A 16,631-nucleotide genomic window follows, 5' to 3' on the forward strand; every position below is an offset into this window, starting at 1 on the left:
ACATCATCAGGGTTATTATTTCTTGGCAAAGCTCCTCCAAAACCACCGCTCAACTGTTTTCACAGGCTCACCAATACTAAACGGATATTGGTTCCACTTTAATAATATTCATATAGTTTTATACGCGAGTCCTATTGAATGGAAATTATTATAAAACTGCCTTTTTGTCTTTGTGTTCCCACAGGTCGGCAAAGCCATGTCATCCAATGAGACTGCCGCCTATGAAATCATGAGGTCGCTGGACGTCGACTACGTACTGATCATCTTCGGAGGGGTGATCGGCTACTCGGGCGACGACATCAACAAGTTCCTGTGGATGGTGCGCATCGCAGAGGGGGAGCACCCCAGAGACATCAGGGTGAGAGAGAGACGTCACTCGTACTGTATCTCAGTCACTTTTTTTAGTGGGGAACTTCTATCAGGAGAAACATAAAAGAAGGTGAGCGTGCTGCAGTTGTTAAATATTCATCGCAAGAGACGGTGGACGCCTGCTAAGAGGAGTTCATATGAATGTTTGATGTGCTCTCTGAGGGAATGGGGCACTGCTGAGGGAAAATCAGGGATCTGTAACCAAGTGGGCCAAGATGTTTGGGTGCAAAATCAAATGAAATCATGCATCAAAGTGTGTGAGAGTTTATTTATTTCTCCCTCCGTCTGTCTCTCAATACAGGAAAGTGACTACTTTACCCCGCAGGGAGAGTTCAGAGTGGACAAAGCTGGTTCCCCGACCCTCCTCAACTGCCTTATGTACAAAATGTCCTACTACCGCTTTGGAGAAATGCAGGTATGTCATCATTAATAGTCATTCTGCACAACACATATCTGTATTGTAGTATATATTTGTATAACTTGACAAAATAATTGATTGCAAAGACCACTTATGTGTTATTACTCTGAGCTTAAGACATAAACAACTTCCTCTCATCTTCATTTCTGTTTAGTTGGACTTCCGGACGCCACCGGGCTTCGACCGAACACGCAACGCTGAGATCGGCAACAAGGACATAAAGCTGAAGCACCTGGAGGAAGCCTTCACCTCCGAGCACTGGTTGGTCAGGATTTATAAGGTCAAAAAGCTGGAGAACAGAGACCGCGTAGAGCACAAGCTGCGAGGCACCGACACCACTAAGCAGAAGTACACCTCCAAAAAGGTAAGCTGGGATCCTCTTACGATTGTCCCTCCCCCTCCGTCCCCCACTCTCCGCTCAGCTTTCACATTAGTAAAGTTGTTCCGTACCATTTGCGTCATCGTCCACGTGTATTTGTTTATGTTGAGATCAGCTGTTCTAGTGGCGGAGCATTGTAAAAACACTTCATTCAAACTGGACAGAAACAAAATAAAACTCACCAAGACCGTCGTCGTTAGTCTTTCCAACAATCACCAACTCTGGTTTGGTTGAAATAAACTCTTATTTCACTGAGTTAGATGTGAAAATATGGCGGCTGTTTCCCCCGCTGTCTCTCTCTCTCTGCCCGCTGAGCAGCTCTCGTTCTTCGGAGGCAGACCATTAAATCAGCTAAATAAAAAATAAAAACATCGCCCGACCCCATCGCCTGCTATTGTCGATATTTTAAGGACCCTCTCGCCTGCCTTCCTGCTTTATCACCCACGGCCGGGCAGCTCAGAGGATTAGATCGACACATGCTGCGTGCAGATACCTACAGGGACCAGCGACGTTGAAAAAAAGCCTGTCCTTTTCAAAACTTCTCACTGACCGCTAACGTTACTCGTGTTAACTAGCAGTCCACTTCGTGTTTCGGTACGGTTGGCTTTCACACCTGATGCGAACCGTACCCCAGTATTCGTACTCCAGACCACCTTTTCAACTGGACTCCAGTACAGATCGACGTACCGTGCCCGAGTACTGCATTCTACACGTCTGTATTCTTTCATTTCTTTATCGTAAAGTGTTTGTGCCGGGAGACGAGGAGAATCAGCTCATCAGATTTTGGATGATGACGTTTGCACGGACGGTGGCTCTGAGTTGTCAAACAACTCTTTTTTGGCTTTTGATGGCAGGGATAAAAACGCAGAAAATCAGGCCTGTTCCGAAAAGTTTAACGACGGATGAAAGTTTCAGAGTCGGTGTGTAAACGTGATTGACACAACGTGACGTCATATGTATTTTTAAAACGTGCAACAATTTTAAATGAAAAATACGGACTTGGTTTGCAAAAGCCGAAAAAAAAAGTGTGATCTAATTATATAGAACATTTCTTTATCAGTGGTTACTGATGGGTCTCACAGATAGGCTTATTGTTTTACTCATTTTTTCCCGTCTGTAGACCGCCAAGAGGAAGCGGGGACACATCAAGAACAAGCTTTCCCTCAAGAAGGGCAAGAAACTGACCAAGAAATCTTTATAGAACGTCCACCACCGACAGAGAGGGGCACACCGTGGACGGGAGAGGAGAAAAAAAAATCTTAAATACAAAACTTTCAACAAAAACAAGCAGCAACAGTAAATCCACCAATGAAGAAGAGTAAGGAACACCGGAGGTTCTCCAGACCCCTGTCATCCCTCACCTGGAGGTCCACGCTGGAAATGTTACCATCACCTAGGAGAGTGTGCTGAACCCCAGCTGACCTTTGTCCTGATAACGCGGGGGTCAAGGAGGCGGCGAACGGGAGATGTTGGCTAGTCCGAGATCCACCCCACACCGGTTTTAACCTGAGGAACTGTGACCTTTGACCCGCTTTTCTTTTTGTACTTGAATGTGATGGGAGACAGAGAGCAAGAGAGATTAGCTGTCCTTAAACACAGGGACTCAGTTTGGGACTGCTCTATGCATTGCATCATTCAGATAGAAATGCCACCCTGTAGAGGAGCCTACAGACAACACACCACTGTTACTACCGCGTCCCCCATTCAGCGCTGAAACCCTACACCTGCTCACACTGAGGCAAAGAGGGATTTTTAGGATGACTGAATGTTTCCCTTTGATGGGGCTTATTCAATTTCTTCATAGGTATTCAATTTAACAGAAAACGGAGAGAAACCGAAGTGTACCACCACCCTGCTTCTCGAGTTTTATCCAGCACCTGTCAGAATGAGTTTGTGCTCGGATGCTTTTGGAAAGTCCACGTGTTGGAACATCCTCAGTGTGTTCCTTTTTCCTTTTAAATTCTCCCCAGAATCCGTTATTAACAGGAGAATGCTTTTACACATGTGCCAACAAGCAAAAGCCATCACTCTTCATACAAACTTATACTGCTGCGCTGACAGGGCGTCTTATTTTAGAACAAGACTGCACACGCTACTTAAAGGATAATACCCTTTTATTACAACTTGGTCTTATTTTTATTATTTTTCGTAGTTTCTATCAGTGAAAAAATTTCATTTTACTCAACAAGTTAATCGCTGAGACTTCAGAACACAGCGGCATCGGTAAAAAATAAGTCAGACTGAAGAAGAAACACGAGCATTTGGTTTTAAATCAACTTCCAGAAAGCTAACTATTACGCAAGCTGTCCGTTGTACACATCAGTCACCAGTTTACCGACTTACTTCCTGGTTCAACTTTAATCTAGTGTACATAGTGCACACAGTTGTGCGCACACCGTTTCCCTCAACAATGAGGGAATATCGCAAAGCAACCAGACTGAAAAAAAACTTGAGCAACTCCCGTGTTCTGGGAGGTCAAATTGCAGGTTTTTTTCAATGGAGTCTGGTTGCTTTGGCGAGAGCAGAGATAACTGCTGTATAAAACTGTATAGCTGTCTCACAGCAAGTTAAAGCGGCTTAAATATTCTAAATATATCACACACTTAAACAGATAATGATTTTTGGTAGATGAGCCTTTCTTTTAAGTGTTTAAAATATATTTTTCTACTGCTCCCGTCCACAGCAGTACATTGCTTTGCTTCCGTGTCGGTACTCATGTCTGTTTCTCCAAACTGGGGGCGTGCCGACCGTCATCTACTGTAGATAATACACCGACTATGGATAAGTACCTCATACAACCTCACTTCAAAACACCCAAACTATCGCTTTAAAACCTCTTACCGCTGGTTTGTAGCACAGGCTTTCTGTTAACAATTTGTAGTCTTTTAAACCCAAACTATTACATTTTTCAGACTTTGGAAAGACATTATATAACTCTTTGATCGTCCCAAAAACGCTCTTGTGTTTCTTCCACTTCAGTCTCTGCTGTAGTGATGTCACCTTGTTCCCAGATCTCAGCAATGAGTACAATATTATCTTAACTGATAGAAATTATGGCTAAAACTATAAAACAATTAGACTCAAGTAAGTCCTAAACCAGAATAATCCTTTTAGCCGCGTGTGCTATTCTTATCTGTATCGTTCATACAATGTTGAACCGCACTGAACTCAGATCAGAGCAGGCCTATGAGAGACCATCAGTGCGTGTGTAACATATTAACATATCTTTGTTTTAAGAAGCTTTAGGAAAGCCAGGCCATGAACCCAGTCGAGTCCATCTCAATGCGTGAGCAGCATCCGTAAAGCTGTAGGGGATAGGACATATCATGCCTGTGTGTGCAGTCTGCGTTAGAAAGGTGTTTTTAATGATCACTCTGGCTGCAGGTTGACTAAACTGCCTGTTTACTGCCTGAAGCTAAATTGGACTGAGTAAGATCGAGTGCCACTGTGATGCGAGTGGAACTGCAAATCACTTCACTACCACTTTCTTTTTGTTGCTAGTAACATATGCTAACAGGGGGGTTTCTGTCACGTCTGCCAGTGTGATCATTAAAAACCCATTTGAAGTGTAGAAGTCATTTGCTCAAATTTAAAACACTTACAAGCTGTCGGTGCCCAGAAGCGTTTAGAACACACTATAGAAAGCAACAGTGTGAGTTCGTCAGTCTGTCACGTGACGCGAGGCCTGATTCCCTTTTGATCTTCCACTGCACTCTGTAGATACCAGACTGCTTCTCCCTTCACAGGGACAGTGACAGCGTCACTCTCTGCTCCCACTGCTGCTTTATTCCCTCATGAATTTAGAAAAGAAAAAAAAAATGTTCTGAAGTGCTCTGAGCTGTCAGCAGGAGGAGGCTTTGTGTTTTTCCACACAAGGGAAAAGGGACGTTCAGAGGGTTAAAACAACGTTACACTCTACTGCTTCTTTCTAATTGGCTGAATTGACAAATTCTTTTTTTCAATCTTAAGATCTGTCATGCAACCAGTTTCATAAACTGTCTTGCATCATGTGTGATCTATTATGATTTGAGAGTGTAATGCGTTCCCTCTGGGGAAACAAACGTTCCCTATAATTTAAATCCTCTTTATTCTTGTTTCTTGAAGATATTCCAAGAAACGTGTCCATCCTGCTTGTGACTTTGATTCTGTTGTGAACAACGTAAGCAAAGCCAGGTCGAGAGGATAGCATTGGCCTTAACAGAAAATAAATAAATAAATCTAGAGCTCAACAGAGTCAGTGGGTGTATTTATTACATGGACGATGGAGGCTGCAATGACTGAAGCGAGGGCAGTGTCCTATCAGGAAATGCAAGGATTTAGTCCGGTTTTGATTTTCTAAGTCAAGGTTTCTTCCATCAATTGTAATGATCTGGATGCAGGTGTGAGAATGAAACATGCCTTTTTGAATAAAGAGGTTGAAATAACACTGTTGTTTTTATTTCATTTAGCTCATATGCAAAAATTTTGTGAAGTAAATGTGAAGTTACAGCTGGTTAGCTTAGTGTAAAGATTGGAAACAGCTAGCGTAGCCTAATAATAAAGATAATGGCAGCATGCACCTGAGGATAAATCCAAGGACGTCATATCCGCTAGATGGTGTTGGCTTGAACATGTTAAGCCGTCCCTCCATTTGGCTCTCAGGACATTAAAGTCCCAGTGAAACAGAAGTTAGAGCGTCTTTAGCCTCTGAAGTCTGACTATTCCCCAGTGAAATGGAATATTTGTACAGTTACTAGAGGGATTTAGGATTTAATTCAAATACTAAGCATGCGATTGGACTGCTAAAATGTGGGCGGGATTAGAAAGTCGCTAAGAGTTATAGATTGATTGGATTGATGTCATGATATTGGTTGGTACTAGCTTAGGTAAGCACATGTCGTATTGTTTTACAATAAAAAAAGATGATTGTACTGTATTTTTATATCAAAATCCAGAGAAGTGGATTTTTTGTATGAAACATGACATTTTTCGACATACTATAATGACTTTTTTCATTACATTTTCGACAAACTATACTATGACTATTATTTCATGAAATTTTTCAACATACTATACTGCAACTTTTTTATTAAAGTTTTCGACATACAATACTATGACTTTTTCATTACATTTTTCAACACTGACTTTTTCATTAAATTTTACGACATACTAAGCTATGCCTTTTCTCTGTTTTCATCACAAGTCATAGTATACTACGTCGAAAAATTTCAATAAATAAAGTCATAGTATTGTATGTCAAAAAAAGTGATGAAAAACGTCATAGTATAGTAGGTTGGAATAAAGTGATAAAAAAATATAGTATTTCAAAAAAGCAGATGAAAAATGGTCATAAGATAAGATATTCTTTTATTAGTCCCAGAGTTGGGAAATTTGCAGTGTACAGTAGCAAAGGGGACAGTGCAGAAACAAGCAGCAGTAAAAAAAACAAAAAGGAAGATACAACACAGTAAAAAAAAAAGCAAAACAAAAGTAGACAGACATAAAATATGAACAATTTAAATAGAAGGTAATATAAAAATAGCAACAACAAACAAGGGGAAATATTAAAAAATAGCAACAATATATACAGTATTGACAATAAACAGACTAATAGTATAGTATGTTGAAAAATGTCATGAAAAAAATTTCATAGTATAGTATGTCAAAAATGTTAATGAAAAAGTCATAGTATAATATTTCAAAAAATTTCTTGAAAAAAAGTCATAGTATAAGCATGTGGTAAGTGATGAAAGACATCATAGTATAGCATGTCAAACAAAGTGATGAAAAAATGCAAAGTATGGTATGTCGTAAAAAGTGATGGAAAGACATCATAGTATAGTATAGTATAGTATGTCAGAATAAAGTGATAAAAAACGTCATATAGTATTTAAAAAAAACAGATGAAAAATGGTCATAAGATACGATATTCCTTTATTAGTCCCACAGTGGGGAATTTTGCAGTGTACAGCAGCAAAGGGGATAGTGCAAAAAACAAGATGCAAGATACAACTCAGTAAAAAAAAGGGAAACAAAAGTAGACAGACATATAAAATATGAGCAATTTAAATAGAAGGAACTATAAAAATAGGAACAATATAAACAAAGGGAAATATCAAAATAGAAACAATATATACAGTATTGACAATAAACAGACCAATAGTGTGATATTATACTATGTCGAAAAAAGTGATGAAAAAGTCGTAGTTCAGTATGTCAACAAAAATTATGAAAAAAGGTCATAGTATAGTATGGCAGGGCTGCAGGGTGGTGCAGTGGTTAGCACTGCCGCCTCACAGCAAGAGGGTCGCAGGTTGCAGTTGCAGTTGCAGTGTACACCAGCAAAGGGGATAGTGCAGAAACAAGAAGCAAACTACAACACAGTAAAAAAAAAAAGCAAAACAAAAGTAGACAGACATAAAATATGAACAATTTAAATAGAAGGAAATATAAAAATAGGAACAATATAAACATGGGGAAATATTAAAAATAGGAACAATATATACAGTATTGACAATAAACAGTATGGCAAGAAAAGTCATAGTATAGTATGTCGAAAGAAGTGATGGAAAACGTCGTAGTATAGTATGTCAACAAAAATGATGGAAAAATGTCATAGTATAGTATATCAAAAAAAGTGATGAAATCATATAATATGTCGAAAAAAGAGATGAAAAACTTCATATTTCATCACTTTATCACTTTTTTGCCATACTATATGATGTTTTTCATCTCACTATATGACTTTTTTTTGCCATACTATACTATGACTTTTTAATGATTTTTCATTATACTATACTTTTAATAAAGTCATAAGAGTCATAGTATAGTTTTCCAAAAAGAGTAAAAGTATAGTGTGTTGAAAAAAGTTTAAAAAAATCATAATACAGTATGTTGAAAAGAATTCATAGTATCTTATGTTGAAAAGTCATAAAAGACTCATAGTATGTCAAACAAAAGTTATAGTATAGTAGGTTTTAAAAATCATTAAAAAAAAAATTAATAGTATTGTATATTGAAAAAAGTCAACAAAGAAAAGGTCAGAGTAAAAGTCATATGATAGTATGTCATAAAAAATTTTATTGTAAAGTATCTCACAATAAGTCCAAAATAGTCGTAGAATATATGACCTTCCCAACTGGGGGATAAGGCACCGTTAACCAAGACCTTAACCCGGGTTCACAAAAGACTAACCTCTTCATACAGGTCATTACACAGATAAGTGTAAGGACTGGCCAGAGACGCTGCTTCAAGTGCAATTGCATAAGAGTTTATTACAAAAAGATAAAAATGTTGAAATAAAAATACATAAACATTTATGGTTATAAAAATATTAAAATGACCAAAGCAGGAAGCAGAATAAATAGATAAAATAGCAATAAAATAGATCCTAAAATGTCATTGTCGGTAAAAGAATATAGAAATGGTGTGGGCAATAAAATAACCAACGCGCCTACCTCTACAGGTGGGATCTACCCCGTCTCCAGCAGTTCCAGGTGCTCAACACTGGGTTATCTGTACTGCTGTAACAAAAAGATAAAAAATATTGAAATAAAAATACATAAACACTTTATGGCCATAAAAATATTAAAATGCCAAAAGCATATAGCAGAATAAATACATAAAATAGATCCTAAAATGTCAATTTTGGTGAAAGAATATAGAAATGGTGTAGGCAATTAAATAAGTAACGCACTTACCTCTACAGGTGGGATCTACCCAGTCTCCTGCAGCTCCAGGTGCTCAACACTGGGTTATCTGTACTGTGACCAGCCAGGTAAAAATGAGCTAGATATGTCTATGGTTAAAATAGCCCTGTAACATATAGTTAATCAAAAAAAGTCATAGTATAGTATGTCGAAAAATTTCGTTAAAAAGTCAGAGAATAGTACATCGAAAAAATAAAAAATGAAATAATAGTATGGTATGTCGAAAAAAGTAATATAAATATAAATAAAAAAGTAATTATAATAGGTTGAAAAAAGTAATAAAAAAGTAATAGTACAATATGTCAAAAAAATTATAGTATATTATGTATGTCGAAAAGTCGTAAAAAAAACTCATAGTATAATACGTTGAAAAAAATCATGAACATGTTTCAGTAAAGTATGTCAAAAAATTTCCAGAGTATTGTATGTCGAAAAAGATTTTAAAAAAGTCATAGTAAGGTATATAAAAAGAAAAGTCTTTAAAAAGTCATAGTACAGTATGTTGAAAAAACGAATAAAAAAAGTTATAGTATACTAGGTCCAAAAAGTCATTTAAAAAATCACATTATAGTATGTCGAAAAAAGTCATAAAAAATGTCATAATAATGTATGGCGAAAAAAGACATAGTATGTAAAAAAAAGTCTATAAAAAGTCATAATATATTTTTGTTGAAAAAGTCAGAAAGAAGTCATAGTATATTGTGCAGAAAAAGTATATTATGTCAAAATAAGTCAGGAAAAAGACACACAAAGACGGTATAGTATGTTCAGAAGTCACAAAGGAGTCATAGTTCAGTATATCAAAAAAGGTCCTAAAAAATAATATTGTACGTCAAAACATTTTTTAAAAAAGTCATAATATAGTATGTTGAAAAATTTAGAGGTCATAGTACAGTATCGCAAAAAAAGTCATAAAAATTCATAGTATAGTATATCTAAAAAGTTAATGAAAAGTATGGCGAAAAAAGTTAGTGTCGCTTGACGAAAAAAGTCATAAAAATGTCATAGTATATAAATGTCAAACAACACATAGCATGGTATGTAAAAAAAAAAAAAAAGTCTATAAAGAGTCATAATATAGTTTGTTGAAAAAGTCAGAAAGTATAGTATGTTGAAAAAAGCATAAATATGTTATAGTACACTATGTCAAAATAAGTCAGAAAAAACACATGGTATAGTATGTTGGAAAAAGTCATTAAGAAGTCGTAATATAGAGTGAGGAAAGTCATAAATAAGTTATATTATTATAAAATCATTTAATCTTGACTTTAACATTGCTGTATCCTCTTCATCTCTACGGGTCATTGTCAAGTCAGTTCCTCTCCTTGACCTGAACAAATAACAGTACGGTACAACTGTGACACACACACAGTGAAAACAATGAGGTTACAATACAGGTATGTTGTACCATTGATTTAATGTTTTATATTTCAAATGTTACAGCCACGACCATTCTCTAAAAATGCACACAATAAAAACAAATCCACAGTTTAAAAAAAAATATACAATTGCATTGACAAGAATGCATGGTTTCTACATAAACTGTTACAGCTCCTTTGTCGAAGCTAGAATATATTCATACATTCAATACTTCATTGAATGTATTCATTATTCTACAATGAGCACTTCCACACTACTTGCAACACACTGACAGTTCTGATGACACCATAGAGAGATACAGATAAACAGGAGTGGAGGATCTTAACATGTATGAGAGGCAGGTGTTTCACCTTCAAATGACAAGCTTCTTTAAATGTGTTCTAAGTCTTTATGAGGAGGTCTGGAGCAACGTCAAGTCACCAGCAGCTACTGGGACAAATGGAAAAGATTGCTTTATTGTTTCCTAAAGTGGAAGGCACCAAGAGCACAAGAAAAACTGTCATCAAAAGTTTGTCGCTGTTTGGATTCAACCTCAAGAATATTACATTTTTTGTCATAAACAAACATAAAAAAATGTGTTTTTCTTTTAATTTCCTTTTCAAAAAAAAAAGGAGATTATTGCAAATAATTGCAGAAATAATTGCAATCACCCGGGTGACGAAAAATAATTTAATCACCAATAATCAATCTTACAGTTTTTTGTACCTGGTGTTGCTTGATTCCCGTTGATCAGATTAAATTGCATAGTTTGCATGGAACTGAGTGCCAACCAGATGTTTTGAGGAGCACCTTCAAACAGCCGAAGCACAGCTTCAGCCTCGCTCTGGTTGAGTTGGACCGCAGAGAAACCTCTGGAAAATGTGCACTCGGACTTCTTTACTCTGTTTCACTAACTACTGCTGATGTTCTCTTGCTGGATGTTTGATGAAAAAGGTCATACTACACATAGAATCACACTGGTTCGTTTCCTTTTTTTTTTTTTTAAGCCCATTAACTACAAATTGCCTTTTTACATGGGTGTCCATTCATTTCAGTGTTGAAAATCAACTTTAAAGTTTCTATTTGTCTCAACGGGCAATTTACAAACTCACGATTTGCAGACTTGAAACTTGTTTGAGGTAGGCAAACAATCAAAGTGAGCACCTTTTTTTGGCAAAGAAGAGTTGGCGTTGTATCATACTGAAGCTGTGAGCTGGACCATTTCTGAAAAACTCACTGTTAGTTATTGTTATTATTTGTGTGAAGTAACAAGTAAGAAAGAAGATGCGTTTGTGAGAACGCTTGGTACGATCACATTTAGATTGATATCATGTAAACCACAAATAAAAGAAAAAATTAAAGAAAAGATTTGCAATTTCAATCACGATTACAATATTGTTTAGAAAAATCACAGATATTTTCCTCAAGTCAGTCAGACTATCTGTTTCTGTTCAGTACACTATCAATTTCAGGATGTCTGAGCAACTTTGAATGTTAAAAATTAAGATACAACACGCTCAACTCATGATTTAAAGACCGGGTGCTGAATCCTTTATGTAAAGAATATTTTAAAAAATGGGTAACACTTTATAATAACCGTTTATAAATGGTAAATGAATTAAACTTAGTTAATAGGTATTTTAATGTTAACAAACAACGAAATGAAAATTAATGTCTACTAATTATTAGTAATGCTATAATTTATATTATTTTAAGTTTATTGTTGCACACATAACATTTTATATATTATATATAGTATTTGTTAATGATTTAATTATTATTTCTAAACCTTAAAGATTGTAAAATATCTATAAACATTACAAAGACAAATATTTGTAACACTTTGTTAATGATTAATTGGTTTGTAAAAAGTCTATAAACATTATTTGGATGACTTATAAAGTTGCGAGTGATAATTAAAACACCTTTTTTAAATAGTTAATAAATACTTTGTAAAGCATCTATAAACAACATTTAGATAGATAGTTAATACTTTGTCAATAGTTAATTGTTTTTTGGTCCATCTATCTATGTAATATTTGTAGAAGTTTTATCAAAACATTTGTTAATTATTAACAAATACTTAATATAGTGTATAAAACTTTATGTGTGCAGTTAATAAATACTTTATCAATTCAATTAGAATGTAATTGTTATCGTCTCTTATCAGCTATGATGCAATATATAATTTATAAAATAATTATTTCATATTACACAAACTGATGATAAAATAACAGAAATTATAGCATCACTAATAATTTGTAAATATTACACACGCTGAATAAGGGCGTATTTGAATGCACCAAGTAACGTTGGAAATCCTCCCTGTGCTCTTATACAGCGATAATGGAACGTTTAAAAAACAAAAACAGCGTAATCAAGATGTTCATTTTGATGGTTTTGTTATTCAAGCCAACTGAATCTCTGCAAATTGATTTTTATTGTACTAAAATGAATAGAACAGTAATAAGACTATTTGTAGTCAGCGGGCTTAAACATGCAAAAATACTGCTGGCACTGTCCTTTAAAAGAAACTACAGAATGGACAGGCTGCACACTGTTGATGAAGTCCAGACAGAATACAATGTCTGTTAATTTGACCCCTGCTCCTCTTCCTCAATATTATGAGACATTTTACCATTAATATTCAAATGTCACTTTCCTTTCTGTCACAGGGGTTAATGACAGTCTTACACTTCACCAGTAACATTTAGTCCTCCTCGTCCTCATCATCCCCTCCAAAGGACAGAAGGCTGTTATTTTTTACTTTCTTTCCAGACTTCACCTCCTTCACCTCCTTCACCTCCTTCACCTCCTTCACCTCCTTCTTCTCTTCCTCCTCTTCCTCTCCTCCATTAGTCTTCTTCTTTTTGCTGGAGCTGGCAGTGATGCCCTGGAATTTGTCCGAGGAGGAGCGCTTGGCTGGTTTCTTGAACAGGATTTTACCATCAGGAGGAGGTTCATCATCTGTAGACCAGATGGATATTGTGAACATGATTCAGGTGTGCAAAGGCAAAGGTTTTCATTTTAGATGCTCGATGTTGCCTCGACAAAATACATAATTTAAAAGGTATAATATGTAACCGTTGTCGGCTGCTGTTTGTAAACACACAGCATTCAAAGTTACCTTTACCTATATCTTTAAATTTTAGTAAGTTAGCTCACCGAGGCTATCAGCAGTGATGTGATTAAAACATTTAACTGGGCCGCACCATTCTGCATGTCTAGTAAAACAAAGACATAAAAAGATGGTTACCTTTTCCTGCGCCACCTCCAGGTCGCGTTTCGTCCTTGATCTTCTTCACGTCGTCTGCGGTCAGGTCTCCTCCTTTTAGCACCACCACTTGAGGTAACTCATCCTCTCGATCACTCCCGCTGTCATCATCCAGTGTTGGCATCACCTGGCGCTGAGAGGAGGATATGAAACACAGTCAAAGAGGTTTTCGATGTTATTCCGTCTGGTGTGTCTATGCTGTTATATCAGCTTCTGTTCTTGATGTTCCTTCTACTGATGTAGCTGACTCACCTAATGGGAAACATGTGCTTTAACCCATGTGGTTGTATGAACAACCATAAGATCTGTGCTCTATTTCAATTAATACTGTTTCTGTTTCACCTGGAATATCTTTTTGGAATAGTCGGGTAAACAATTTGTGTTGGGAAAAAAAGGTTGGACTCTCCCACAAACATAGAAGAAGGGCCACTTAAAATCATTCATTGATGCTACCCAGTTACGACCTTTTTTATGAAATTAAAAAATGATATCGTTTTAAGCTGTGACTTGTGTGATTCCCATACTGAAACTATTGTCCATCTGTTCTGGAAATGTACACACGCCTGTAAACTGTGGCAAAATATTTGTAGATTTACCTTGGAAAATATTATCTGTGACTTTGAACTTCTACTGGAAAATGTTTTTGTTTTTTTTAAAGGTTCAACACAACATATGAGAGAGTATTTTATAATCATCTCATTATCGTTTTAATTTTAATTTTTTTATTTAGTAATTTTATGCTTGTTTTTAGTTATCCCTTTATATGTATTGTTTACCTATGTATTGGTTTAATTGTTCTTTATATTGTTGACAAATATAAAATAAGATAAGATATTCCTTTATTAGTCCCGCAGTGGGGAAATGTGCAGTGTACAGCAGCAAAGGGGAAAGTGCAAAAAACAAGATGCATCAGCTAACACAGTAAAAAAAGAGCTAAACACAGTGTAACAAAATATGAACCATTTAAATAGAAGGACGTATAAAAAAAATAGGAGCAGTATATACAGTATTGACAATAAACAGACTATTAACAAAATTGCACAAGTGGAAAATGATATTGCACAGTGAGAATGAATGAATGAATGAATGAAATTCCACCTGAAAATATCAAAATAAAGTCTATTGTAAAAAAAGAAGAAAGAAACACAGTCAAAGAGGTTTTCTTTACCAGACACCCATCAGCATCACATGAGAGAACTAACCCCGTTTAAACAGGTTTCATTCATAAACACCAGTGGATGAGAGAGTAACGATGGTAACGTGAGTAACGTTAGTAACGGGAGAGCGGTGCGTTACGTGGTTTGAATGAACGGGTCCCGGTTGTGTCTTGTTTCAATGATAGTGACTTATTTAATGAGCAGACTGCCACTGAAACCCAACACAATACAACATGAAGCTGTTAAAGATCAAAGCTACCGCTAAGAGTTCACTGAAACAAGATAACGTGAACGTTATTAGCAAACTGTGCTGCTAGCTAGCTTAGCTTAGCACGTCTGGCTGAAGCAGCACGTACCTTAGTGTCAACAGTCGCTCCTTCTTTATAACCAACATCACTCTTAAACTTCTTCAGGAAGGACGGCTCCGCTGGCTTCACCCACGACACGCCGCTGGCCTTGTTTTTGTTCATTGTGAAGAAGAAATACAACACAAAACACCCAAATGTATCAACGAGAGGCCTGAAGAGATGTTTCGATAAAACACACACAGCTTCACCAAAACATAACACACGTCATCAAGATGTGCCGCTGGAGGTCACATGACTTCAGGAGCTGCTGCGATTGGTTGATGTGTGTGAAAGAGACGGAAGTCAAGCTTAAAGTCAAGATGGCGGAAATGTGAGCGGAAGTCGTCTTCAAAATAAAAGCGTGCAGTTCGTCGGAGGCAAAACGAGCACATTTCATCCTGTGGTTATTTATCTTTTTACTTTTAACTTTATTTCAAAAGTTCAATAGAGTAGATCCATAAACAAGAAAGGAAAAGAATATTAAAAAACAAAAACACAATCAAAAAACAATCGGGGTCTGTTAAACAATTGGAATAAATTAAAAATGTCTAAACAATCTAATAGTTTTTGCCAATTTAGAATTTTAATTTGCAATCATAGTCAAATATGTTTTATAATCAGTGTCTTTCAAAATATAAAAGGAGGGTGTTCTTTTAAGCCACATTATTTTATGGATATAATACTTTGCTAAGATAATAATCAAATTAATTATGTAAATCTTATCTGCCGAAAAACTTGGGACTGTTAAAAATTAGTAATATCTCAATTTTTGTTATTGTGATATATTTTTCAAAATGTTTTGAGAAGTTCTTCTGTAAGTATTTATAAGTATTTATGTTATTAACAAACCAATCATGCAAGTACGGTGTTTTGTTTCTGTGTGAGATGTAAGGTGTTGTTCCACAGGATACAATTGTGAGGAGAGTAATTGTGTTTAAAAAGAACAGCCCAACATAATAAAAGTTGTTAATGAAAGTTAGCTAGTTTTACAGGTAGTTTTCCAACAGAGTAAGGACACAGTAATAGAAAATTAAGATCAACAATTTTCCTGAAAAAGTGATTGGGGAAAATGTTCCATATACTATCTGGATTCTTCAGAAATCTTTTAATCCAGTTGATTTTTTATAATTCGATTAAATACTATAAAAGTCAAAACAAAAAACAATATTATTTAGGGATACCTGTGGTTATTATTTACCAACCAAATACTCAAAAAATACTCCTATGGTAGGGATTTAGATCACCAATAAAGGTTAAAGGTCCCATATTATGCTCATTTTCAGGTTCAAACTTGTATTTTGTGTTTCTACTAGAACACGTTTACATGCTGTAATGTAAAAATAATTTTTAAAACCACTTTATTTTCCTCATACTGTCGGCCTGAATATGCCTGTATATGAGCATATGGGTGACCTCTGTCTGAAACGCTCCGTATTAGCACATTTTGACGGAATTGCAACAGAATTGCGTTGCTAGGCAACAGCTTGGGTCCATATGTACTTCCTGTCAGCTGATGTCATTCACATACACTGCAACCAGGAATAAACTGGGACACATTTCGAATTTTTACGTTTAAAATTATGTCAAGGATCTAAATATTGTAAATTCGTGACATCACGAATGGGCAGAAATCCTGACAG

The 16,631-nt window shown here is 36.0% G+C and overlaps 3 protein-coding genes across 3 annotated transcripts in view; 2 read left to right on the plus strand and 1 right to left on the minus strand.

Moving 5' to 3' along the window:
- LOC141779609 (dolichyl-diphosphooligosaccharide--protein glycosyltransferase subunit STT3B) overlaps positions 1 to 5,590 on the plus strand; it is a 68,329-nt gene extending 62,739 nt beyond the window's left edge. Inside the window, exons 13-16 of the mRNA XM_074654503.1 lie at positions 185 to 358; positions 671 to 784; positions 942 to 1,151; positions 2,287 to 5,590. Coding sequence (XP_074510604.1) covers positions 185 to 358; positions 671 to 784; positions 942 to 1,151; positions 2,287 to 2,367 — 579 coding nt within the window. The 3' untranslated portion in view covers positions 2,368 to 5,590. The remainder of the gene's footprint in view (positions 1 to 184; positions 359 to 670; positions 785 to 941; positions 1,152 to 2,286) is intronic.
- tgfbr2b (transforming growth factor beta receptor 2b) overlaps positions 1 to 16,631 on the plus strand; it is a 233,139-nt gene that overhangs the window by 148,048 nt on the left and 68,460 nt on the right. The window lies entirely within an intron of this gene.
- kiaa1143 (KIAA1143 ortholog) lies at positions 10,253 to 15,231 on the minus strand. The gene is made up of 3 exons (XM_074654499.1): positions 15,001 to 15,231; positions 13,470 to 13,620; positions 10,253 to 13,180 (listed from the first exon to the last, which is right to left on the minus strand). Exons 1-3 carry the CDS (start codon positions 15,112 to 15,114, stop codon positions 12,924 to 12,926), a joined length of 522 nt encoding a protein of 173 aa, XP_074510600.1. The 5' UTR covers positions 15,115 to 15,231; the 3' UTR covers positions 10,253 to 12,923.

This window comes from Sebastes fasciatus, chromosome 12 (assembly GCF_043250625.1).
Source record: "Sebastes fasciatus isolate fSebFas1 chromosome 12, fSebFas1.pri, whole genome shotgun sequence".
NCBI lineage: Eukaryota > Metazoa > Chordata > Actinopteri > Perciformes > Sebastidae > Sebastes > Sebastes fasciatus.

Bases quoted from the DNA above. Each gene is read 5' to 3' on its own strand.
- kiaa1143 (XM_074654499.1), bottom strand. From the start codon at position 15,114: ATGAACAAAAACAAGGCCAGCGGCGTGTCGTGGGTGAAGCCAGCGGAG. The intron at 13,621-15,000 runs GTACGTGCTGCT...TCCTCCTCTCAG, and splicing joins GAGCGACTGTTGACACTAAG to CGCCAGGTGATGCCAACACT. The intron at 13,181-13,469 runs GTAACCATCTTT...TCTGGTCTACAG, and splicing joins TGGAGGTGGCGCAGGAAAAG to ATGATGAACCTCCTCCTGAT.